Genomic DNA, 25,495 nt, shown 5'->3' with positions numbered 1-25,495 from the left:
AGCTTAAACTGCCATATATATTTACTGCATTTTTGGATATACTTGGACTGTCCTCTAGTCACCAGCAACCCTTATTGCCACAGGCTTGTTTTCAGTTCCAACTCACATGCTCTTTCTGGCGTTAAGTACTTTGTTTTTTCTTTGTTTGTTTTTTTGGTTTTAGGGCAGAGATTTTTGTGATTGGTTTTAGCTGCAAAATATGGAAATCATCTATTCCATTATTTCTTTTGACGTGTGCAGTTTTCTTCTGTAAAAAAAGAAAAGCATATAAAAAAGGTAACTTATTCACTTGGTATTATATTCATACACGCACTGCTTATCAACAGTGCTGAATCTATGGATCAGTAACATAGATTTCTTCAATTTGAGCTTGCAGAGTATCTGGTGTAGTGGATGACTGTCATAAGTAGTTGATTATACTAGAAGGAAACAGGACATGTTGCCAGTGGATTTCCCAGATGTTTGTTTCCATTCATCATCCAGCACACTACTACTGGTATATTTTCCCCTCAAATCTGTTTTCCTGCCTTTCCTACAGCTCAGTCACTTTTCTCAACTAAATCTAGCTCCCACCCCAAATCCTCTGTGGAGTTTGCCCTCCCACTGGTACTAGTCATGCCCTTTAGCATCTTCACTATCACCCTGGCTATCACCCTGGCTCTCAGCTTCAGGCCTTCTTCATCAGCCCCTGTGTCCTCATAGAGCTTTCTTTGGATCCCAGTCTCATACGCTTTATTGGTCATTTTTCCTTCTTCTGCCCTCCATCGCTCATAGTCTTCTTTTTCAGTCATTGTTATCTCTCCGTGCACATTCCCAGCCCAGATTGTTCTTTAACCCAGCAATGGGATGTTGGGCTTACATACACTATTCTCCCAGTCTGTCCAGTTATTTTTGTCTCTGTGGCTGAGTGTGATAGGTTCTCCTTCAAACATGGGGTAGACATGGTTTTACAGAGTAATATGCTTTCTGCGCAATCAGAAGCTTGAGATGCCATAATGTCCCACTCAGCTCCCTGCAGCTGAACTCAGGTGTGCTCACTGAAAACAAAACTTTCTGAAAATGCAATAATTATGCACTAGTATAAAACTTTACTGAGCATGCACTGTTTTTCAGATTTATGACATGGCCAAATTTGGAGCCAAGTTTTACAAGGATGGCATTGAGGTCTAGTTCCACAGCCTTTGTTCCAAAACATGAAGGCACCAGAGCTTCTCAAAAAGAAGGTGACCAGAATTCAGGATAGGCAAACCAAATGTGTTTCCCTAGCCTTACTTGTGGAAATCCCTGAACTGCTTCAGCTGAAATATTACAGTAAAGCTGAAATAATGCAATAAAGCTGAGTATAAGCCAGAGAGGTACAGCACAGAAATATTTTAGTAATCAGTGAAATCTTGGGAAAGCTGTAAGCTTTAGGCCTTGCTGTCAGCTACAGGAATCTGGAGAGTTAGGAGATTCTCAAAGAGACTCTGTTTCCTTCAGTAGAAGCCAAGGCGGCTGTGAAAACTGATTCTTTTTCACTTGAAAGAAACTACATATTTCCAGTCCCTAATGGAATCTATAAAATGTAATTAATGAAAAATTAGGGGCATCAGTTGGTCACAAGCTGCCAATGTGATATCAAAACACTACATCATGAAAATAATCAGTTGAATGACAGAGATGAATATAGATTTATACTGTTCACTGGCAGGCATGAGACTCCCTGAGTACCACTGAAATCAGTGAGCAAGAGCAGGTCTGTGCTCAGTAACATAGCCTTAACAATATTGAAATTGCTTTAGAAATTGTCTTTAAGAGTCATAATTTTCATACAGTCATAGAATTATTTGGGTTGGAAGGGACATTCAAGATCACCTGGTTCCAACCTTCCTGTCATTGGCAGGGACATCTCCCACTAGATCAGGCCCAAAGGCCCATCCAACCCAGCTTTGAATGGCTCCAAACATGGGGCATCCACAGCTTCTACGGGCAGCCTGTTCCAATGCTTCACCTCTTGCATAGTGAAGATTTTTTTCCCTGTAACTAATCTAGATCTGCCTCAGTTTAAAGCCATTACCCCTTGTCCTATCACTACCTGCCTTTGTGATAAGTCCCTCGCCAGCTTACCTTAGCCCCCTTTTAGGTACTTTTAGGCTGCTGAAAGGTCTCCCTGGAGCCTCCTCTTCTCCAGCTGAAAAACTCCAACCCTCTCAGCCTGTTAAAAACTTCCATTCTCCAACCAGCTTGTACTTGTGCTTGGATTTGCCCTGACACAGGTGCACGACCTTGCACTTGGCCTTTTTGAACTGTGTGAGATTCACACAAGCCCACCTCTGTCTGGGTCTCTCTGGATGGCATCCTTTCCCTCCAGTGTGTCCACCACACCACACAGCCTGGTGTCGCTCAGAAACTTGCTGAGAGTGCACTCAATTCCACTGTCCATGTCACTGACAAAGGTGTTCAGCAGTACTGGTCCCAGTGCCAACCCCTGAGGAGCACCACTTGTCACCAGCCTTCACTTGATCATCGTGCCACTGACCATAACTCTTTGAGTGCAACCATCCAGCCAATTTCGTACTCACAGAGTGGTCCATCCATGAAATCCATCTCTCTCCAATTTAGATACAATAATGTAATATGGGACAGTGTCAAATGCTTTGTACAAGTCCAAGTAGATTATATTTTTTGCAACCTAATGAGCTGTTTTTCAGCATAAAATATGTAACACTTCACTGGAAGTCAGATTAATTAGAAGAGGCTTCATTTTCTGTAAGTGCTTTGATTCCTTGTCCGGTCAAAAACAAGGCAAGTCTTTGAAAAAGGAGCTGATTTATATGTCACTTATTCTGGGAGTGGTAAGTAGTCTGTTTTGTACTTGCATGAGATATAATTGATTAAAACTACATTGGTGCCTCACATGTGAGCTGCATCACGTACATGAAATTCCTGTGTACAGCATTTCTTTGTGAACTGTCATCCCAGGTCCTAGAGGCAGGAATGGCAAGATAGTTAAGAGAGGTCATCTACGGTACCTGACATTGTTTTTCAGGCTGAAGATTATACCCCAGAATTGTTTTAGAAAGTACTATGAGTCTCCACATAATTGCTTTCAAGGCATATTGCCAGACTAACATTTCAATTATTTAGGAGAAACACTAAAGTCCTCTTCTATTTTTGCTGGTAACACCTTTCCTGTGACTGAAAAGGTGTAAAATCCATTCTGTTCTATCATCAGTTATGCTGTTTGCTTGTTTTACTGGATTATGCTAGTGGATTATTTTATCCTTGTTCCTATTTCATTTAAGTTTCACTTTCAGATTTTCCTGCAGTAGCCCAAACCAAAACAAAGTCTATCCAATATTTAAAGATGCTTTGTAAATAAAATTTTAAGAAGTCATTTAGACCTATGTATTATAAAAGCTTCATATTACAAAACTAAGTTGAGTCTAAAATCAGCAGTGTCTTCTGATAATTATCCTACTGCCTGTTCTTGTAAACTCTTAGTGTCTTACCCCCAGTCATTAATGATTTTAAACAGCGGTAATAAAACCTCATGATATTAACAAAACAAAATATAAATGTTCTTTGGTTTTGATTATTAAAGAAAGACTTTTTCCCTGCAGACTGCCGTTTTCCAAGAAAAACAGATCGTATGTATTATATGTAATTGTGTCCTCTCTAGAACACATAGGCTATTTCTGATTTCTTGTCTCTAAGATTACTTTCAAAAATAACAATTAAAAACAAAGATGGAAATGATTCCACTGCTGATGTCTTTCTCTAACCACCCAGAGCTGCCACTGAAATCAGGTGAAATTATGTGTGTGAGTCAGGCTAGAGCTTTTTATGAGCTTCTAGTTGGCTTCTTTAACACACAGACTGATAACATTAGCTTTCTTATGCATGGCATTTTTGCCTCAGAGAAACAGATGAGTTCCTATCAGCTTGTTGTAAACCTTCCATATTTTAAGCTTAGACCCTTGGACCGCATGGCATCGTTAGGGACTGGTGATCTGCAGCCATCCCAAAACTGTATGCACATGGGCTTGGTCTCTGCACAAGCTCTAGCTTCTAGCACTGCTCCCCTCTTCTCTTCCTCAGTGTCCATGGATTCATGTACTGAAGGATTTCCTGGCCACATAAGGATGTTATTTACAGGAATTCCTCTGAAAGGTCACTGAAGAGGGTAGGATATTGCTGTCCCTGACAATTTGCTGTTAATGCTGTGTAAGTTTTCTGGAAATGGCAGGCACTTGCAGGGAATATGCAAGACAAGATCCTGTTGCAGGGAATATGCAAGGAGATTTTTGCATGGAATGACTTTCTCAGTACAGATCTTTGTGAGGAAAAGGCACAGGCAAGAATCATTATGGTGATGGGGAAACACATAGAGACTCCAAAATTGATTTTTCCAAGGCAATGCAGTCAACTGGTGGCAAGGTTGATGTTATCACAAGGGCTCTTGGCTCCCTATCTCAGACCATTAGAACATTTACACTAGCTCTTTGAGTATATTTTCCATTTGATTTATTCTTACTATTCAAGGATGGATTACATACTGAGATAACCAGATTTGAATGCCTTTTCTGCATGGCTATTTTTATCTTTTTTCTAAGGACTCTTCCAGATCTGTGAGTAATTCACAGGGCAGAAATAAGGGATGTGACACAGGAGGAGAGCTCCTGAATTTTATATTTTTCATTCTTAGTCAAAACCTTTTAAAGTAGCAGGTCTACATTCCATATTGGGTGCTTCCATGCAGATCAGCTAATCTCCAAGAGTCGTTTCTCCCTGAGGAATCCCAGCAAATATCATTGCTACTGATTGGATATGGAGAGCCAGAATATTTCTGTGTAAATTGGATGTTTCTTTCTCTCCTGGACACTCAATATGCTCATGTTTCACAGTCCCTGTGCCTATAAAGGATGTCCATTGCCTGAAGCTGGAAACATTCGCTTTGTAACATGCAAAGCACAGCTAAACCCAGTTCTGGACTATTAAAAATACCTCTCAGTACAGCAGCGCAGGTAGCACATGCAGCGTATGTATATTAGTCCACACTTCCTTAACCAGCACTGAAATCAGAGTCTGTCAGTTGGATGCCTGGAAGTGAGTTTGGACTCTCAGTAAAAGTGTTTCCTCTCTAAGGCCTCTCTGCACACAGTGTACAAGGGGTTAACAAGGGAGCTACTTTGAAAACCGAGGCAGAAGGTCACTGGCGGCAACAGCAAAGACTCCTACAGCCTGCCATGGAGAGCCTTTCACCCGGCGTTTCCCACCCAGGGGATTGTAAACATTGGCTCACGGCCATGGTGTCCTACAGAACTTCTCTTTACTTTCAGCATATACGTTTATACATCGTAATGGAAACTGAAGCACAGCAAGTTATTCCCACATGTCCAGAAGGAGAGAAGGAGCTTCTGTTCAAATTAAAGAGATGAGGGAAAGAGCCATTACTCACACTGGAATTCGAAAACATAGAGATATGCGTGTTCAGTGGTACTTCACATGTAACATAGCTGCTGTTCTAAGGAAAACTTTCTCAACTCGCTGGAATGTGTAGAATGCTGTCACTTCATCAGGATCCAGAAGAGCTCTTTTATCTGCCATTTGTTAGCAACTAGCAGTATTGTTCTTATCTCATTGTCCTTTAGCCTGAAGCAGTGCCTTCAGACATGAGAACTTGTAACATGAAAGCACTCATTACCTTGAACATTCCTTTTTGTATTGTCTGAAGTTATTATCTCTCTAGCTTAAATAAGATGCTTTGTATCAATTTTGAGAGAGGTGAATGATCTGAAAAAGGCTGTTCTACGACATCATTTTCACAAATAGAGCATTTTATGTTTCTACAAGACCATAACCACTCTGCAGTAGAGCCTTTAGTGACGTAGACTAAGTCAGATCTTTTTTACCCAACCTATCTATGCATAATTAATGTCCTAAGGAAAATAATAATACAAGCTTTAATGTTAAAATCAGGAAATAAAGCCTTACAAATTGTAATACTGGAGCAGCTGTAATATTCTGTTTTTCTGCTAAATTTTCAGAATCTTAATTTTAGTTTGGAAAGTCCTTTAGAATTTACAAATGGAAGAAATTTTCTTTTGAGTACTTTAAAAAAGTTGAGCTTCTCTTTGTACTATGGATCGTAACTTTTGGTTAGTGAGTGATGTATCAAGTAAGAAGAGAGGAGATGTTGCTTCTTCCTCCACAGAATAAAATGGAGTGCCATCCTCTAGCGTATTGATGAATCCCATCTATTAGAGTCAGAGAAAGAGAAGACAGTCTGTCTAGATCCAAGGTAGACTCCAGCCTGGTTAATGTAATTAATGCCTGCTTTTATTTTTATCCAGTGATGGTCTAATGTAAAATGCATACACATTCCAGAGAGTAGTTATCCAGAAACTCGGCTCCTCACCCCCTCCAGCTGATTGTCCTTAAGCGCTCGGCTACTTTCAGACACAGTCTTGCCCCATGACTCATATACTCCTGGCAGAATGGTGACTTGGCTTGAGCAAAGGCGAGGAAAGAATTGTCACCCAAAAAAACCCTAGCCTAGTGGTCAAATTATTTTCTTGAATGTAGGAGGTGCTTGGTAAGTCCCCTTCAGGCTGAGTTTCCACTTTGAGATTAACACAAAAACATCTGTAAAAGATGTTAATGTAGATGCAGACATGTATTGCTTCTGTCGCCGCTCTCAGTCACAGCCTTCCCTAGGTGGGACTCCGTATGGACTTTTGTGGAGAACATCCAGGTATCAAGGGTACTGTCTGCCTAAATATGCATCACGTGCAGTAGAGCTACTTGTTCCTGCAACACAGGCCTTTCCAAATGTGTGATCAGCTACACTGAAGACTCACAGACACATTCAGATTAAGAAGAGGAGTTTAGTGAGTAAAGATGCCTACAAAGCTTGTAGCCTTGGAAAGTCAGTGGATTGTGCCCAGTGTTTTGGTGGGTCTGAAGTCTACAAAGCTACTTAAATATGAGATTCAAATACCCCGGAGACTCCTCTTGCCCTTTCTGACCTTTCCGTGAAAAGCCTTCCTGCTTTGCCATGAAATTATAGGCCCGCAGCAGGTCCTTGTCTTGCTGTGGTGCATGTATGCATACATAGATACATCTACCTATCCATATGTTGCACCTGTAAATGGAAAGTTAATCTTTTTTTTCTTTTTTTTTTCCTGGAAACCTTTATGTTTCCAAGCCTCATTTCTCATTTGTTTGTAGAAAGATATTTCATGGGGATTTTTTTTTCCCAAAACATTATTTTAAAGCATCATGTTTAGTTCCATCTCTAAAGTATCATTTACACTTCTGCTTACTTTAATTTAAAGCTATGCATTTATTGAGGTTTAAGTAAAATCTACTGCATTCAATTTCAGATGTAGGACAGATTTGTGGTGTTCAGAGTTGCCCAAATTCTTAATACTGTAGATGTAGAAAGGTCTATCTTCATTATGAGCTGTCATGACTGATGTCACCCTTGCAAAGTAGTGAAATCAGAGACATTCCAAGAGGAGCTTTTACTGCAGAGAAGCTGCCTTATTTGCAATTCTGGGGTTATCTTTGGGTTTTGCTGTAATATAGGAGGTTTAACTGTAAGCTCTTGCTTCATTTGAGTATCACTGACAGACACCGGTCATTTTATCCTATCATTGGTACTTTGCCTCCACGTTCCTACTTAAGCCTTGCTAGAGCCTTTATCACTAGCAGCTCAAGTTTACACTTTTAGCAGGGATGTCACAGCACCAATCTTCTTTGGAGAAGGAGAGCTGTGTGGCTGCATAACACTTCATGAAGTGCTGTAGGATCTCACCATACCATGCCATACCGCTGGGGAAAGGTTACAGCAAGTAGTGCCATAGTAAATGGATGTATCTCGTAGGAGTTGATGGGACATAGCAATGAACAGAGCCAAAACTGACAACAAGAGTTTTTAACAATGGTAGCTAAAATGTAGCTTCATTATAGAAAAAATAATATGAAATCAGCTTTATAAATTACCAGGCAAATATCTTAATTTTAGGTATGCCACAGACTACTTTTGTCCAAATCAGACTTTAAGTAGAAAAGACATTTGGAGAAATATTTTCAGATTAATTGAGATTAAGCTTGTTTTGCCCCTACTACACATTCTTGATGAAGACTAGGTAAGCACTTCCTCAGAAACTAACCTGCTGGTGCACACATGCCCTCTGCGCACACTGCCAATATGCAGACAAGTTACAGCTTTCTTACTTATATGCACTGATCACTATTTGTATCCTTACTTTCCTGATCAAGTCTTGCTATTAGATCAATGCACATTAGTCTATAAGTTTCACTCTCAACTGAATGAAAACCATATCTTGTAGAAGTTTCTTGCACCAAGTTTCCCCTCTTAAACAGTCCCAAACTGGAAAACGTTTCTTCATAATAATACATAACAATTCCAGTTCCTAGCAGAATTCTATGTTAAACTATCTCCCAGCGGTTACATATGCCTGTAAATGGTACAGATTGTTTCCTTCTTCTTCAAAGTGACTCATTTGCTCAAGCCATTTTTGATGTTCATTTTTCATTAAAAGCTTTTTAATTCCACTTTCTGGAAGCAGCTGCAGAGACCACAGTAAAACCTCGCACCTAGGTAACTCACAGCATTTAATCTATTCTGTGATACTCGTTTTCTTTGTGCATCATCTCCTTTTGTTAAAGATGGTTTGAAATAGAAATGTACCCAAGCTCCATGGGAGAGAGGCCTACAGTGGCATCCATGGTTTGTTTTGCTTTATTTTTTCCACTGAGAATCAAGCCTAACACAGTAGCCAGGAAGTGGAGAGGCATTTTTCTGTTAACCAGACTCTGGTTTTCTACTAGCAATGGAAAGCTGGTCTTCATTATAAAGCCAACCCATAAGTGGCAGGCCTTAAGTATTCTAGTCTAGCCATGGTGAACTCAGGAAGAGATTCAGCAGTCACATGGGCAGCTTCTGGAGATCTCAGCATCCCCTTATCTTAGAGCCAACCGCGGTTTGGTCCTTAGTGCAAATTAGAACTGCATATTCTCATTCATCCAGGTCTGGGCATAAGTGAGGTGGTAGACCAGAGAAGAGCTGGATGCCAGCCACCTCAGTGGGAATATGGAGGGTAGTAGGAGGGCTGGTTTTGTGGTGGAGCAAAGCAACTGGAACAAGGCTGGAGGTATGATACTAGAAATTATGACCGTTGCCTCAGCTAGCTAACAGCAACAAGTGACTGATGTGAGTGGAAATGAGACAGATTGCTGCAGCCAGATCTCCAGATCTCTGTGTAAATACATTGCAATATCAGGACAAACCTCATTGCATGCAAAGCTGACCACTTCTGTAAAAACGGGGCTGTCCCACGTTCCACAAAAGGCTTCTCTGCAGCTCAGAGATTAGGGCATCATGGTTTTGATTTTAACAGAGAGCTAGCATTGGCAAGTCTTTCTTCCATGGACACTGAATCAGGTACTGTGATGCTGCTAATGTTATTTGTGCTTCTTTCTCTTCATATATATATAAAATGCTTTTCAAGTGAATTTTCAAGTAGCCTCTAAGAGAGATTCTCGGTATAGTATCAGTACAGAATTCTGTGAAATATTCAGCTTAATGGAAATATATTTCCTTGTATTAGTTTTGAGATAAGTTCTGAGTTCTACCTAGTGCGTGAAAATATTACCTCATATAAAGAGCTGCTTTTCCTTTCTAGTAGCTTTTGCACACAGCAGCGCAGGAACTTTTGAGGTAAAAGCCACTGAATGTAGGTAAAGTGTCTTCCGCAAGAATTTGTATTTGCATGTATGAAGTGCAAACACAGACACACATATATACATACACATAACATCACTCAGGCTGACAACGGATGTACCTAGAAATATTCTCCAGCACCACCACCACACTCGGTTATGTGGTTCTTCCTAGAAATAAAAAAGCAAAATTTTGATCAGTTTTGTGTGCATGAACCATCAAAGAAGTGAATGGTTTCTTTATTTTTTACCTTACAGTTGATGCAAAATCTTGCTTTCTTCAAATCACAAATGTTTTAACATCAAAAAGAAGAGCTCACAGTCTAAAATAACAACTTGATAGTGGATGATATGTGTGATCAGGACTTGTCCCTACTATAAATAGATTTTTTTTTTCTCGATGGTTTAACTAATGAAATAGGAAGGACTATCTTTACACTTTTCAGGAAGCAGCTAATTAAGCATGCCTCTGAAGCTGAGACAAATGTAAGTAAAAGGATAAAATTGCTGCTACCATGTGCATTTCGTGAGACTCATAGCACTCAAAAGAATGTCATCTATTTATATGTATTAAACTCTTAGTCAATAAATGAAGTGCTTTCTAAAATCCACCAGGGTAGTTTGGTTCACTTCTACTATAAAAGGGAAACTATTTTAATGTTTCTGTAAAAACACAAGGCATAACCGTCTTTCTCTAAGAAACATTCTCACCAGCTGTACCTGTGTCTGTGGTGAACTGAAAACAGCTACATAGTAGTGGAAGAACCGCTACCCAAAAAAGAAATAAAATAAATGTAATTATTCAGACTGATGCTGTCCCTGGGAACTAAAGCAGACTGTATAATATAATAATTATTACCTGTCTCCATTACAGTTAACAATGATAATAGATCTTCAGAGAGAGAGAGTCCTAGGCTTTCTTTGTAAACCCAGAATGCTCAGTGAATGTTGTAAGGACAGTGACAGGAAAATACAGTAAGGCAATGTCCAGCAGGTGAAGTAGGCACGCTCCACTTCCAAACCGGGGATGAAAAGTATGTTGAAGTCATGATTCTAAGGCTGAAAAACCCATGTTACTGTCAGCTGTCTTGGCCTTATTGCACCTTATGGACAGGTGGGTTTTGGAAGGGCTCTCTCCCCGTGCTGGAAGTTGCTGTGAAAGGTGCTGCAGAGGTGGGGAGCAGCCCCACAGTGGGAGCCGTGCAGCCAGGCCATGTTGCTGTGCGGAGGACCAGAGGAGGCCCGCAGCCTGGCTGCACATACCTGCATGGTGCAGAGCAGGGCCGGCCTGAGCTGCACGGGAGGCACAGAGCAGCATGCAGGGCCCTGTAAGGGCTCCTTGCCTAGTGTCACCACTCTCTGCATTGCCACCACAGCCCTGCCCCGTGCTGGTTCTCAGTCACTATTCTAGGCCATATTTGCTGAAACGTGGTATTTTTTGTTACTATATTAAGTAATGCTGCACTGTCAGGCCAACACGGGATTTTTAAACATATTCACTTAAGAAATTGCATTTCTTCTTTCCAGGCTCTGTGGAGATTGAGCACGACATTTCTAGCAAGCAGGAGGGAGCTGCATTAGGGAGAGTCTCTCTGCAGCAGAGATTGAAGCCAGGCTTCAGTCAGTGTGCAAGAGTTTGTAGGCATCTGTAATTCAGTCCTCTCCATTAGTCTGTGATGAATGTGTCAGGCTTACTCACACAGCTGAGGAGAAATTTGCTACAAAGTTTGAAGAAGATTGCGGAAGTTATTTTAGAGCCCTAGCCCTGAATGAGAAGCCATGCAGTAGCAGCTCCATTATGAAATTTTAAAGATTCCCCTTTAAACCATTATGAGCAGTTTAAGCAACAGTGAGGTTTTTTGTGATGTTGACCACCGTGAAGCAACACTACAGAACTATACTCTGTATGCTCTACCATATATCCTATAGTTACATTCCCTCATTTTACTCAACAACAACCAAAAAAAAAGAAGACAAAAATAGGTGAAAAAGAGTCAGAAAGATGACCCAAGGATCATGTGAAAACCCCATTAGTGGAAACTGTACAAAATAACTGAGCCGAAGAGCCATGTTCAGGAAATGCCATGTTTTCAAAAAATTTGGAAATAATCTTTTGTGAGGCTGAAATGCTTTAAACAATGGAGCCAGTGTCTAATAGCAAGTATCTTTAACAAAATCAGCACCAAAACCAGTACAGAAGAAACCACAATCACAAAAGCAAAAGATTCAGAAGAAGAATTTTATTTGGATTTAAGGTTACTTTGTATGAATCTAAGCATCCTGTTAATCACTTTTGTGGCATGATGTCTATGACAGCTAATATTTTAAGAGGTTTTACAGGCCTCTTCAAAGTTACTTCAGAAATAATTAGAGTGGAATCAAGCATCCAGCTTGAGATGTCTAAAATGAAGACGTCTACTTGTGGGCCAGTCAGCTAGATTTGTCCTCACAGATACTAAGCAGTTGCAGGATACATTCATTTGACCTGTACTATGCTCTTACTGTAAAATAAGATGAGTTGCACTCCGGGAATGCCAGTTTCTTTCCTCTGACTGTAAAGGGAGTCTGTTGGAGCGGCTCAGATGTAGGTATATAGTGCTATGTGAGATAGATTCTTCTTCAGGTGCTCATTCATTCTAGTTTCTCTTTATGAGGACTCTATACGAGAGATGGGACATCTTGAGTAGTGGATGAAGCAGAAAATGTCTGAATAAACCTTTACATCTGTGAGGCAAAAGTTATGGATATAGGATACAAAAGCAGAAGGAACAGTTCTTTTTTACTGTGTTGTCCAATTTATTTCACTGGTTTCTATACACAGACTTTCACAACATTTCAAATCACGTCATTTAATCACAGTTCTGACTGTCTCCAGCCTGGTTTCCTTCTGCTCAGTAAAGGAGAAGGGAGGGGAAATCAGCCTTCTTGCAAGGCTCGCCATTACCCTTTGGGAGCAGAGCAGAGTGGGATGAGATGTGGGCCTCGGTTCCACGCCCGCCACCCTGTTGGAGCCCCTGGTTCTGCGGAGATGAGAGAAGCATAGCAAAATGCCTTCTCTCTGAAGTGAAAGGAAGACGCGGGGCCACAGTGTGACTCACTGGCTGGTGGATTAAAGAGTGCCAGGAAGCATTCGTGGGTACTGGAGCTCAATTGTCTATACTGTTAAATTATTAGAATGGTTGCTGGCACGGTTTTGAGTTATGCCCACTAGCCTTCCCCCAGACAGTTCCTAGGCACAGTTAAGCACGGACCAAAGACCATTCCCAATAAGCAGTTTTCATGCGGTCACCTTTTTTTGGAGGCTTGAGAATTTAGTAACATGGACATAGGCCACTCTGTGCCTGTTGGTCTCCGTGCCAAAGGAACGTTTCCTGTCCCATTTAATTTCCCAGCACAGACATAGCCACTGTGTTACAGTCTGATCCCTGCTTTGTTCCTGTAGCTGTGCAACTGGGCATTGGTCTGTACTTAAAGTCTGTGGCGAACCGAAGTGTAGTCTTTTGTGTCTCCGTTACTCAACCCCATCCCTAAACCTCTGTTTGTCTTTGTCTTTTTTGAACTGTATGCTATTCAGACAGCAACTATATTTGGAAAGGGCTGTGCATTGCACAGATCCCTTTAAATTAAGCAGATATCCAGAAGTGAAAATCTGCACTGTAAAGTAAATGGAAATTAAATGAGACAGACACAATGCCTAGATCTTGTGTTTGCAATGCTAGTGAGCAGATATGTACCATAATTTGATTTTACATCAAAAATAGGTATCATGAAGTGCAGAAGTGAACCTCCTGGGGCTAGGTGGTCCCAGATAGCAATGTCTGTCAGGTATAATAAGGCAGACGGCTTTATTTCAGAGAAAAATTATCCTTCTCCAGACTGTAAATGCAGCTTTCCCCTTGCTCCTCACTGAGCACATTTCCATCTTCAGCAAGTCCTGCACAGTGCTGGTACAATTTTGCAGATGTTCTTACCTTTCTCATACCGTTTAGATATACATTTCATTTATTTTAATTCTGGCATGCTGCCTAAATCTATTGACATTTAAATTATAAGAAGCAGCTACAGCTTCTGATACTGTTCTTTAACTTTATTATCCCATCCGGATAGTAGAAACATAAAATGTACACTGGAAAAGGAGTATAGTTGCTCCTTTAGATCCCAGTGTGCAAATTATTCTGTTTTCTTGAATGTAGACTAATCTGTAGAAAATGCGAAAGTCATGGTATCCTTGGGACTGGCAGAGCAAGCAGGAAAGCTAAAGGCTGGTTAAAGGGGAAAAGGAGTTAATTTGGCTCAGGATCATTTGGAGGCAGCTGGAAGAAGAGGGGACCAGGTATGATACTTTGGGGAGCTTGGGGTGCTCAGGAAGCAGGCCATGTCCACTCAGTTGTTTGCACATGTGCAGCACAGGATTAAGCACATTCGGTGACATCAGGGAACCAGTAGCATGTGGCAGAAAGGCAGAGCAGGGAGAGGAGCTGGGGGGTCAGGACAGCTGAGAGGAACCTGGCTGGAGAAGAAAAGGAGATAAAGAGGCCAGGCGGGTGAGGGAGTAGACGACAGAAAGAAGTTCATTAGCTGAGAGGACTAAAATGCAGCATGATCACTGAAGCCTGCAACCTCAGAGGTAGACAGGAGTCTTGCACTTGCATTAGGATCTGTCAGCATATGAACACAAACCCCTTTTCCTGCAGCGCGGTCAGCAACTGCCACATTATGAGTGCGGCAAATTTTCAGGGCAGGGGGACTTTAAGCAAAGTGTAGCACTGCTGAAGTTTGAGATTTTGATCCTAAAAAGGGGGCCATATCAGGAAGCAGCGCTGAAGTGCTCGATGCCCTGCATGGAGAGCGCATCTCACCAGCGATGTGGCTTACCTAAGCAAAGCATTTTTTCATTCTAAGTCAGAACCATACTAAAGAGGAAGCGATGATCTAGTTGTTCAGCCACCATATCCTGTGTTCAGAATAATTTTCGTTTCTACTTATCTGCAAATGTTAATGGAATGTCCACAAATATTTTCTTGGTTTCTATGGTAAGAAAAAGGGAGTGTGAAACACTGTGTCAGAAGCACTGCATCATCTGCACACCCCATGCTTTGCAGAAGGCCCTGAGCACCGCAGAAGCCATATGTGGCATTACTTAGGTGCAAAGTGACATTTAGTAAATGTTGAGCCCTTTCATGTTCAGGTTTTGAAACACAGACTTGCATATTACAAACTATAAGCATTACTTGATCACTTTTACAGTTACCATAATGACAGAGTATATCAGAACAGCTCTTCACAGATTACTTCCTCTCCGACTATAAAGTCATCAGGCAGTTGCTGGAATTGAGCTGCAGGACTTTGGAAATCACTTTCTTAAGGTTTAAGTTTACAAATTACTCAGAAACAAAATGGGCCGCTCCCCTGCAAACACATGCGCTGAGGGCAGCAGGGTGCGCGCTGGGGAGCTGTGCCAGCGTGCGGCCACGTGGGAGAGGCAGCCGGCGTGCTGCGTGCCCACGGCCTTCTGGAAGCAGCAGTGCTGCCTGAGCAGTGGCCCAGGCATGCCGAGCTGCGAGGCACCTCTTGGGACAGGAGCGGCACCCTGTGCTGCATTTCCCAGGAAATGGCACTTAGGGTGGGGCATACATTGTCAGAAGGGCTCACCAAGCCTCCTCGCATACATCCCCGCAGTACTTTGCCTTAATGTGGAACTGGAGGAAATAAAGCATCTTTTCATTTCGTACAAGAAGAGCCGTGAGGGTCTCAAACCAGGAATTGTGGGTTGCGGTGCTCTTTCCACCTGGCACATAATAACAAGTTGAACTTGTTATATCTGATTTTTCAAACCAATGTTTCTTCAGAAAGATTTTCCACAAGTTTCCTGAGAAAGTGAAAGTGCAGATCAGAGCTCGAGAGAGATTCTGCATCACCAAAAATATGTACGTATTGTGGGAGGAATTGTCACTGATTCCGACAGGGCAGCTCCAGTAAAAATTCCCTGACCTCGTGCTATGTATGTCTTCTCTCCCTGGTGTGAATCTCTGGAGAAATTTTACTTTTTTTTCACAGACAGAGAAATATTTTGGAAGAACATCATCAGTACTCTACCCAGTCAGGAACAAGACAAATGGAATTAAACAGTGCTCAGCTTCCATACAGGAATCTGTTTATGAGGACAGGTAGCTGGAGTTGAGATTGCCAGTGCAGTACTTTGCACCGTGTTATTGAACTGTTTCAAAGACAAATTTTATGAATAGAGATCAAAGTGTTTAAGAGGACTGTTAGCAAATATGACCACTTGTGCAAATATCCGTGAACTTCCCTTCAATAGCTTTCAGTAGTTCCAAAGGCTGTCGGGGCATATAATGATCGTAATAAATGTTGTATTTGCTTTTGTTTCAGCTAGCTTTGACTGGTAAATTCAACTGATTACTTCCATTGTTATTTATGCTTAGAAGAGAATTATATTGTTATCATTTGAAAAAAAAAAAAGCACTCTTGTTATACATTTCTTTGTATTGGTTTTGAAATTCAGAACTCATCTGTTCACATAATTTTTAAGATATTTTTGTGTTATCTTTGCACTGAATTCTTTTCAGGTTGTTTTTTGTGGGTTTTTTTGTTTGTTTGTTTGTTTGTTTAGCTTTGTGTCACCCTTCTCCTGAACACTGCATTTCCCAATACTCACCTTTGTGTTAGCTGGAGAAACTACAAATTTTTGATGCTTTCCCTGCCCATAAATTAATATATACAGAAATGTAAATTATAGCACACACTGAGAATATATTGCCATTTAGCTGACAATCCTGTGTTGTATTATAAGTGCATGCACTCAGGAGCAGGATACTCCTGTGGCTCTGAGATTATATTTTAGCTGCCCACTCAAGACTCTAAGGAAGCTCTTCATGTTCTTCTTTAAATATATAGAATATACTGAAGATACAGTTAGCCTCATCTGTGTTTGGTCTATTTGTGAGAAACGAAAGAGTAAACATAAACTGTCCCATCTCTGTTGTGGGTCCAATGTGCAGGATTCGTCAAACTACATCACTGGAGCTGTGCCATTGAAATTCCAGCTGTGTCTCTACAACACATTGCAACATGACGAGCTGCCTGAAAGCAGACACTTTACATGGCATATGTCCCTGGAAAGGGCTGTATCATTTGGAAATAAATTGTGAGAGAAGTTAGTGCTGCTCTAACCTGTGGGACATGGACAGAGACAGTCACAGAGTGGAAGGTCAGAAACCTGCCAAGGATCCCAGTGCAATGCTGCTTGGGTGGAAACAAAGGCAACATATAAGGATCTTGGTGTCCAAGGACGCCACATTGGACAGCACTGAATGTCTTTTGTAATGGGCAGCTTTAAACTTAATCTGTATCCATATGCTAAAATAATAAATGTCTTCAGTTCAACATGAAGAAAGAACTTTTGAGACAGGTAGGATGTGTTTACCCAAGTTAGCCAGTCCAGCTCCATTAGCACCATTTCTTTTGCAAAAAAGATACTAGCCGAACAATGAAGAGCTTAGGATAAATGTAGGACTTAGATTCTGATTTATCTCATAGGTAAACCCACAGTATTCTTTAATTTTCTGGCTTCCAATTTAGCACTCTGGTGATGACACCCAGGAAGTCTAATAAAATGTGTAAGAAAAGCAGCCTTTGATCAACAGACTAATGTTTGCTCTACAGAGAGTCTGAACATCCACTGGAAAATATTTGGGGTCTGTAAGTTGCAAAAGGTTCAAAGAGCTGTTCCGACAGTGTACTGTGATATAGTAGTATCACGTCAATGCTTAACTATGATACTATATTTTTGTTGTACTGTAGAGCTGCTCTGTTCTGGAGAAGTGGTACTACCTGATTCATTGTCATTGCAGCTTATACATATGTAGATTCTCCATACAGAACACTTTTCTGTGCACTGGTCCAATAAGTTTGCCTGAATCTGTGAGGCATTGCAGTTTGGATGAAGCTAAATTGGATCTGTGTACAATAACACTTCTGAGGGTGTAGTTCTACAGCTAAGCTTGGTCTAACCTATCTTCCTTTTTGTTTTACAGGTTGTTACTTTGTGGTATAGAGCTCCTGAAGTTTTGCTTCAGTCCAGCTATGCAACACCAGTTGATCTTTGGAGTGTTGGTTGCATATTTGCAGAAATGTTCCGTCGAAAGTAAGAAATGCTACTTTACTTTCTTCATTTTTTTTATTTGAAATTTAAAAGATGTGCAGTAATTTCTGGCACAATACCTTGGATCATGTTAATGTTGAAAAGGACTGGTAGGACTGATAAGATGCTTCAGTTACAGCACAGAACATAAGCATCCATTGCAAATTCATACTTTTCACCATTTTGGACCCTTTCTTTTCCAGTAGGAATCTCCCTGAGCTCTTGGTAAAGCCTATGCAAGCATTGTATTTCTGTTACATCTGAATCCAAATGGAGATAAATATAAGCTAGAGGGACTGCTGATTATTTTGAGTAAAGCTGCATTCTAGAAAGGGCCCAGCGTTCACCAGAGTCTTATTGCTCTGGTGTTTGTGCATCAGATTTTTGCTCATAGTCCTCACTTGCCATATCTGAGATCTTGGAAGTCATTGTAAAGTTGATTTCTGGAAATGGAGGTAGGAATTTGAAGAGTAAGCTATTTTGCCAGGGCATAGGGGGACAGAGACAAATACAGGTTAAAAAAAAGATTAAAGATTGGCTGATTCAATTAAAGTAACAATCAGAACTATTTTCCTGTGAAATATTGTAGCTAGATGGAGTTGATTTGTGAATGTGAGAGGAACATGTGTGCTGTTCTTTCCCTGTGGAAGGACACAAAGATGGAGATTGTATTATGTAGGGTGTGGAGAGGAACAACCACTCAAGAACCTTAGCAAGACGGACTGTCTCAATATTAACCCAAACACGTGCATTTCCATTGAGCTTACTGCAAAAAGTCCGTGTAATCTCCACAGAGAAACTATATATATGATTTTGTAACACCTACACTGTGAAATCAAAGAATATACATGAAGAAAACATGAAAGAAAATGTTAAAACTGAGAGGTATAAAAAACAAAATCAATACAATTTAAAAGACAAAGCCGTACTACTAGGGCCTTGAGAAACAGCTATTTAAAAGCAGCAGATTGAGATGAATTTATAGTGTGAAGTTCAAAATACAAGTTGGAGTCTTGCAAAAGAACTTTGGGATTCCACTATTTATTAATGTTAGTATATGGAAAAATCATTTTTCTTGGGCTTCTTGCCTGGTCAAATGGCCTGGGTAGAATTAGTACACTCCACCCTCTGTGTGTCTGACTCAGAAATGAAGTCAGAAGATGAGAGAAAAGAAGAATGTGGATTTTAGGAGGATCAATTAAGCCCTTCATTGCAAACTTTTAAAAATTTAGACTTATCTCATATACTGCCAGGTTCATGATGGCATTAAGCCATTGATATTCTTTTCTGATACAAGCAGCGGAGTCAACAACTCCATTTTTAGCATTGGTGATAGCAGTGATAGAGGACAAACAAATGAACACAGAACTTTATTTCATACTCAAAGCTCTCATTTTTTTCTCATTTAATTTGTGGTATTCTGGCAGATGAAAAATATTGCCGTATGCAAGCACCACCAATTTAATTTTATTTTTGTGATGTATGACTCCCAAAGCCTCACTGACTCCAAATCCCAAAGTACAACACAGTAAATTTAATTAAGGAGAGTTAAATTTTCTGTTGGTTAACAAATGCGAATATTACGTTAATATTACAAAATCAGAGATTTTTTTTAATGGACATGAGATCTTACTTCAAGCAGAGTTTGATAAAACCAGACCTTCTGTTATTCCTGCCAATAGCAGGGTCAGTCTGACATTTCCAGTCCTAAATTTGGGAGACTGTCAAAAACTGTAGAAGTCAGGAATCTGCCAAGTCTGTACGTACGATGTTGTTTCATTGGAAACAATATGACTTTCACATACTTTGGTATACAAGCGTGATTTGGAATACTAACCTAAAACCTCATTGCCATAAAGCTATAATGACCAGCACTGAGTGCTATCTCCATGGACTGTTGTATTCGCTTAATGTTGCAATACTCCCTGTATGATATATATTGCCTTTCTGATTTTCTTTGTGGATTGCAAAAGAAAGACCATGTTACTGTGACCTTGGTAGCAATAAACTGTAAAATTTTGCAAACTTCATGGATTATTTCCAAAGTATTAAATAAATGGAACAGCTATTTCTGCTGGAAAATGGTAGTGCCCTTGGGTAATCACCCCTTTGCATTTCCACTAGTGCTCATAGGATAAGGGTATGACAGCGTAGCTAAAGCTTAGACGTACATGTTGGTTTGACATTAAGACAACTTTTTCTTTTTACAGTCTACTGGGTTCCTGTTGCCTTCTTTCCATACTCTGTTGTCCCTTCTTTTTGAAAGATTTTAAAGCTCTTTTATATTTAGGAAATGTACTGAGACTCTTCTGGGTCTTTTCCCATCACAGAGATTTCAATGGAACTGTTTTGGAAATAAAACACTATAATAAATAAAGAATCGCAAAATATATCAGAATTCTGTTTATGCCAAGCAAACATTCAACAGTACAGATACTTTTTTACTAGAATTTACTAGCATACAGTTTTGTGGATGGTTACAAGCACAGTCAGGGTTCTGTAGGCTTGGACAGGTATGGGAGAGAGGTGAGCTCTGTATGACTGATCCAGCATTGCTATGTTATAGATTGCAATGTCCCTAAGTGGAAAGCACATTATTTAATTTAAACCTCCCTTAATTCAAACCAGTTTGAAAATGCAAACAAGATATCTTAAAAATATATAGATGCAAAACACATAAAAGCAGATATTAGAGTTCATATACACAAATAAATAAATATATGTCTAACACAGAGAGTGAATTTGAACATTTCTCTCATCTTGGCTGATTCAGCTAACCAAATGGCACTTCTCAGCTGAGGACTGGAGTCCTGAAATCTGAGGTTTGTATAAAGTCATAGCTATATTTAAAACCTACACATTTTCATTACAGTGCAGATTTATAGGCTTCTGCACTTCATTGTGTACCTACTAGCGTCTTAGCCCATTGGGGTTTGTGGGCATGAAGATTGGGCATACATGAATGAATAAAGATTGTGTCCTGAAGCCCAGTGCTGATGAGAGCAGCCCCAAATAAAGCATTACTTTCAAATTTCCTTATAGGGTAGGTTTTTTAATCTCATGTCTAGTCAAGTAGGTTTTCATCATTTGTAGCCATATTTGGGTGGACTGTCCCTAGCAAACAAAAATGTAAATTTATTTGTCACAGTAGCTCCTTTTTTGATTTAAAAGCAGAGGTCCGTTGATAATAATGACCAGTAAAGAAGATTGTGCAGTATGCTTTTGCTTGCTTCAGTATCACAGAATTTTTCACAGATTAAGCTGGAAAGGTTGATGGGCCTAATGGCATAGGGTATCCTTTGGCATAGTGAGAAGATAGACTGGCAATTCGCATGTCTTGTCTCAACCCAGAGAATGTTGAGCTATTTGCGTTAATCTTGTTTCTACAAAGTATGACCAAATAATATATTTAGGTAAAAAAACAAGGATTGATCATAAAAACATTTCACACTGATACTGAGCATTTTCCTTGCCAGTAGGAAAGGATCTTGTACCTCCTACTCAGTGAATAATTCATTAAAGAGTAAGGCAAGCTTGGGAGTAGGCCCCCGCTTCTGTCTGGACACGTGGAACTCTTCCAGCTGGCTCAAGGACTGAGGGCGGCTCCAAAGTGGAAGCCATGACCAGTGGTTTAGGGGAGGAAAGGGCTGTCTCTCTCCTTGCTTGGATTAGGTATTACTCAATCAAGGTGAATGAGTGTGAGAGAAGGGAAGAAGACTGAAATCTGAATCTGGGTGAAACAATCTATAAGAGAAAGCAAGTGTTGCTGGTCTTGGACTCTCTTCTAAGCAGGCAGTCTTGAGAAAAAATGTAGAAATGTTTCATCGCTTAGTTCTTAGTTATTCATACAGACCTAGTCTTCAAAATGACAGTCCTATATGATTTCTGTCCTGCACACACTAGTGTGTTAGTAGGTATATATGCAGGATAAATGAGCCAGATATCTATATAATAATTTCAGTTAGACAAATTTAACTATAATACTGAGCAACCAAATTTGCCTTTATTTGTAGTAAATGTGGAAATAGAAATCATCAGAAGAACCCATTAGGTTTCTGTAGCCTATGTGATGCTCATAGCCCAGTCAAGCTGAAGAAGTCATGCATCTGATGGTGGTGTTTTGAATGCATATGCAGTCTTCAGTAATATTACAGGTATCAATTCAAACTCAAACCTTAAAAGACACTCCTCTCCCAGAAAGCTTTTCCACCTCTCTAAACCAAAACTGAAACAATATTATCTCAGTTCCCCTAGCTTCATCCAGCCATGAAGGAAATTATTTCCGTAATACTGAGACCATTCATGCACCAGCTCCATGGTGTTTTAATCAGCCTACTGTTGGTAAGATCATCAGTCTCAGAATTTCATAAGCCACAATACTGGTACAAATAGTATGAGGTTATTATTTATTCAGTTTTAAGTATTAAATCGTGCTTTTAGCAGTTGTCTCTTTCAGCTTACTCCACCAGTGCCTAATATATGTGGGATGGTCATTGCATTGCCAACTGCATTTGAAGATTGTGTCAGTGGATAAGAGATGTGTAACTCTACTAAAACACCTGTGATTGTATAAGTTCCCTGGTGGGCCCAAGGAAACAGACAAAGAGAAATAAGTACTAAGTGCATAAATCATCTTTTAATAGTATGAATGTGTCCAATTAGAGGAGCTGCATCATTGTGTTCAGGAAAGCCATGAGTCCAGGACTTTGCTGCTTGTGATAATGTATAGAGATGTGATACAATCAAAGCTTAGAACCTATCTTGTCATGCTGTGATCATCATGGTGATCATCCTGTGATATGAGCTCCCTATAGTCGTAAACAAAATGTATAACTGGTTTTAAAAAGCTAGCCTTGCACTCATATTCATTCTTAGATGAATTTTTCACTGTACTGAATAGCTGTAACAAAATCTTTCCAGCTAAATATAATAATAGATCTTTATTCCCTTTTCCAGACAAGCCATAGGTTATTTGTAGAATTTGAAAAGCAATTGTCAGATCCGTCGCACATACTTTTTTCTGTGCTGAATCTGGAACCAAATTCTGGGATAGGTCTTTGGAAGCAGATGGGTCACCCACCTGTCCATGGCTTCCATGTCTGTTTGTGAGCAAGGGAAGAGCAATCAGCTCTGAACCTTGTCTCAGTTAATGCTGTGTGGAACAAATATGGTTGAGTGGTTTCAGAAAAAAAATAGCCAACCGGAACACCTGTTTTTGAGTTGTCTCCAAAAACTGAAGCTGGAAAGGGGAGTTTGAACTTCTATTACTAACTAAAGAGAATAACTGTTTTAGCTGGATCACGTGGTAGAGTCTTGGTTTCAATGAAATTATTGTTGAAATTAACCCTGGCTTCAGAGAGGATTGTAATCTCTCTGAAAACAATTTAGTGGGACGGAATGGCACAAAATGTGGAAGAATTGATCTCTGTTAATGTGTATAGTACAACACTTAAGCACTTAGCTGGAGAAATCCTTCTGCAAGATGGTGTTGCAAACTGGCAAGGAGGAGAGGGTGTTGCTTAGAGTTGTCCCGAGTTCCATGCTTTGTGCTTCATGCAGTGATCCTGTACAAGCTTTCTGTTGTCTTATCTGTGAAATAAACCTTGATGGGTAACTCTCAGGGACAGTGAGACTTTCATTCAAAATAAGGGTTGCAGCATGGGAGATATGAATTGTCAGTTGAACAGCTGAGACTGGAGTTCACAGTGTCTGGTCTAGTCTTTGTGAGACTGCAAAGCAGAAGCAAGAGAGTATGTTCAAGCTAAACTTGCAAGAATTTAAATTATTTTGTTAGCACGATCATTGATATCTTTTGGCCGAAGTATCACCAAATAAAATGTAATTTCAAAGGAAACCAGGCTATCAAAATGTGACTACTGTATGCATTTCCTTGTCCAGAGGAGGAGGTACACGTTCCTGCTTTTTACCGGTGGATAACAAAGTGATAACTCATAACAGAGCTTCCAGGTTCTCCAGTGCTTTGAATGGGACAGGTGGCTTTTAAAACTGAAGAGATCTGCAGTCCGACTCATACTTCAGGCTATTCTAACTAGCATCATTTTCATCATGCCCTCATTTAGTCTGAATTAGCTGCTCCTATAGGTGTTAATCTCTTGCAGATGTAGTCCTTTAAGGTTGCACTTTGAAAAAGCAGGTATACATCTGTCAGCAGATGTTCAACAGTAAAACCACAGGTTCTGAGCTGCCAAAGCATGTTCTTTGTCTGGAAAAAAGAAGCAGAGAAGACAATGGGCTTAGGGAAAGTGGTTCATAGAAATTCTGCTATTGCTGAGAACTGCTTGGAATTTTGCAGTGCTGGGTCCTCTACTCCAGACCCAGCCTGGATTAGTCATTCCTTATGATTAGTTACTTTGCCTTTGGATGGTCTGGAGGAAGAAGCAGTGAATCTGTAAATTTACAAATGCAGGCCTGACTGGAGGATTTATGTGTTTTGAGACACCCACTTCAAATTAAGTAACAGTATATCATCACTTTAAAAAAAAAATCATTAACATTGTTCAAATATTCAAGGCATGAGGGAAGCAGGAAGATTTGTTTAAAGCCTGTGATCAACAGTAAAGTATCATATCCTGAAACAGTAGCAACAAAATACTATGCCACTTAACACAGAGCTTGTATGGGGTACATATTCCTGCCACAGCTCAAGTGTTTCTGTGCAGGCAAAGATGTGCCTGGAGATAATGTGGTTTGGACAGGAGCAGAAAGTAGAGACAGCGTCTTGACATAACACATCATTGAGGAAACTTTCTCTCAGACTGGAATCAGTGGATCAACTTAGTATGCTATCTGTAGAGTAGGAAATGGTGGAAAAAAAACAGCAGGATTTCTGTAGGGAGGAGTCATATTCATTTTTGCAATGATCTTTATTATGACTTGTTTTGTACATTCTTGGGAGTTGTCATCAAACTGGGTTTTAACTTCTCCCTGTGTGTCTGCATATTACAGGTGAAATCCTGGTCATATTGAACACAGAAGAACATTAACTCTGACTGATAGTAGTGATGGCTTCAGTTTTGTTTTGCCGTTCTGTATAACAATAATATCATGAACAAAGCCTGAAAAGGGAGATACTGATGTATCAGTACTGCCACAGAAGGATTTATAAAGGCCTTTTGATTCTTTGTCAGTTATTTTCCTGTACTTCAGTATATCTGATGATTTAGTCCTCACTGTTTTTAAGTGGATGCTTTAGCTATGCAGCAGTAGGAGTATTTCATTTTGCCTACTGGATCCTGTATTTCTCCATGTCATTAGGCCTTTTCTCAGATCTTAGCTTAACATGTCCTTTTTGTGCTCCATTCTCATTTTCAACACACTTTTTGAAATGCCTTTCAAAAGCAGAGAGAGAAGAGAGCTGTAAGGTAATTTCAAATCTTCTTTATGTGGGGCAGCAGAAAGAAGTGGATGGATCAGAAGAGAAATCCATGAAAGAAAAATCGATCAATCAGTAAATAAATGGATATTAGAAGGGAAGGAATAACAATGCCAACACGGTAGGTGAAAAGCATCAGAGTTAAGTGCAGCTGTGAATGCTGTTTGTAACTCAGGTTTTGCCTATAAACCGACAAACTTCTTAAATTT

General features: G+C 40.1%; 1 protein-coding gene across 1 annotated transcript in view; it reads left to right on the top strand.

The window, feature by feature from the left end:
- Positions 1-25,495, top strand: part of CDK6 (cyclin dependent kinase 6) — a 127,118-nt gene that overhangs the window by 75,314 nt on the left and 26,309 nt on the right. Inside the window, exon 4 of the mRNA XM_021385661.1 lies at positions 17,787-17,896. Within this exon, the coding sequence (XP_021241336.1) occupies positions 17,787-17,896 (110 nt within the window). The remainder of the gene's footprint in view (positions 1-17,786; positions 17,897-25,495) is intronic.

Source organism: Numida meleagris, chromosome 2 (assembly GCF_002078875.1).
Source record: "Numida meleagris isolate 19003 breed g44 Domestic line chromosome 2, NumMel1.0, whole genome shotgun sequence".
NCBI classification, from domain to species: domain Eukaryota; kingdom Metazoa; phylum Chordata; class Aves; order Galliformes; family Numididae; genus Numida; species Numida meleagris.
This window is presented reverse-complemented; position numbering and strand designations above follow the sequence as displayed.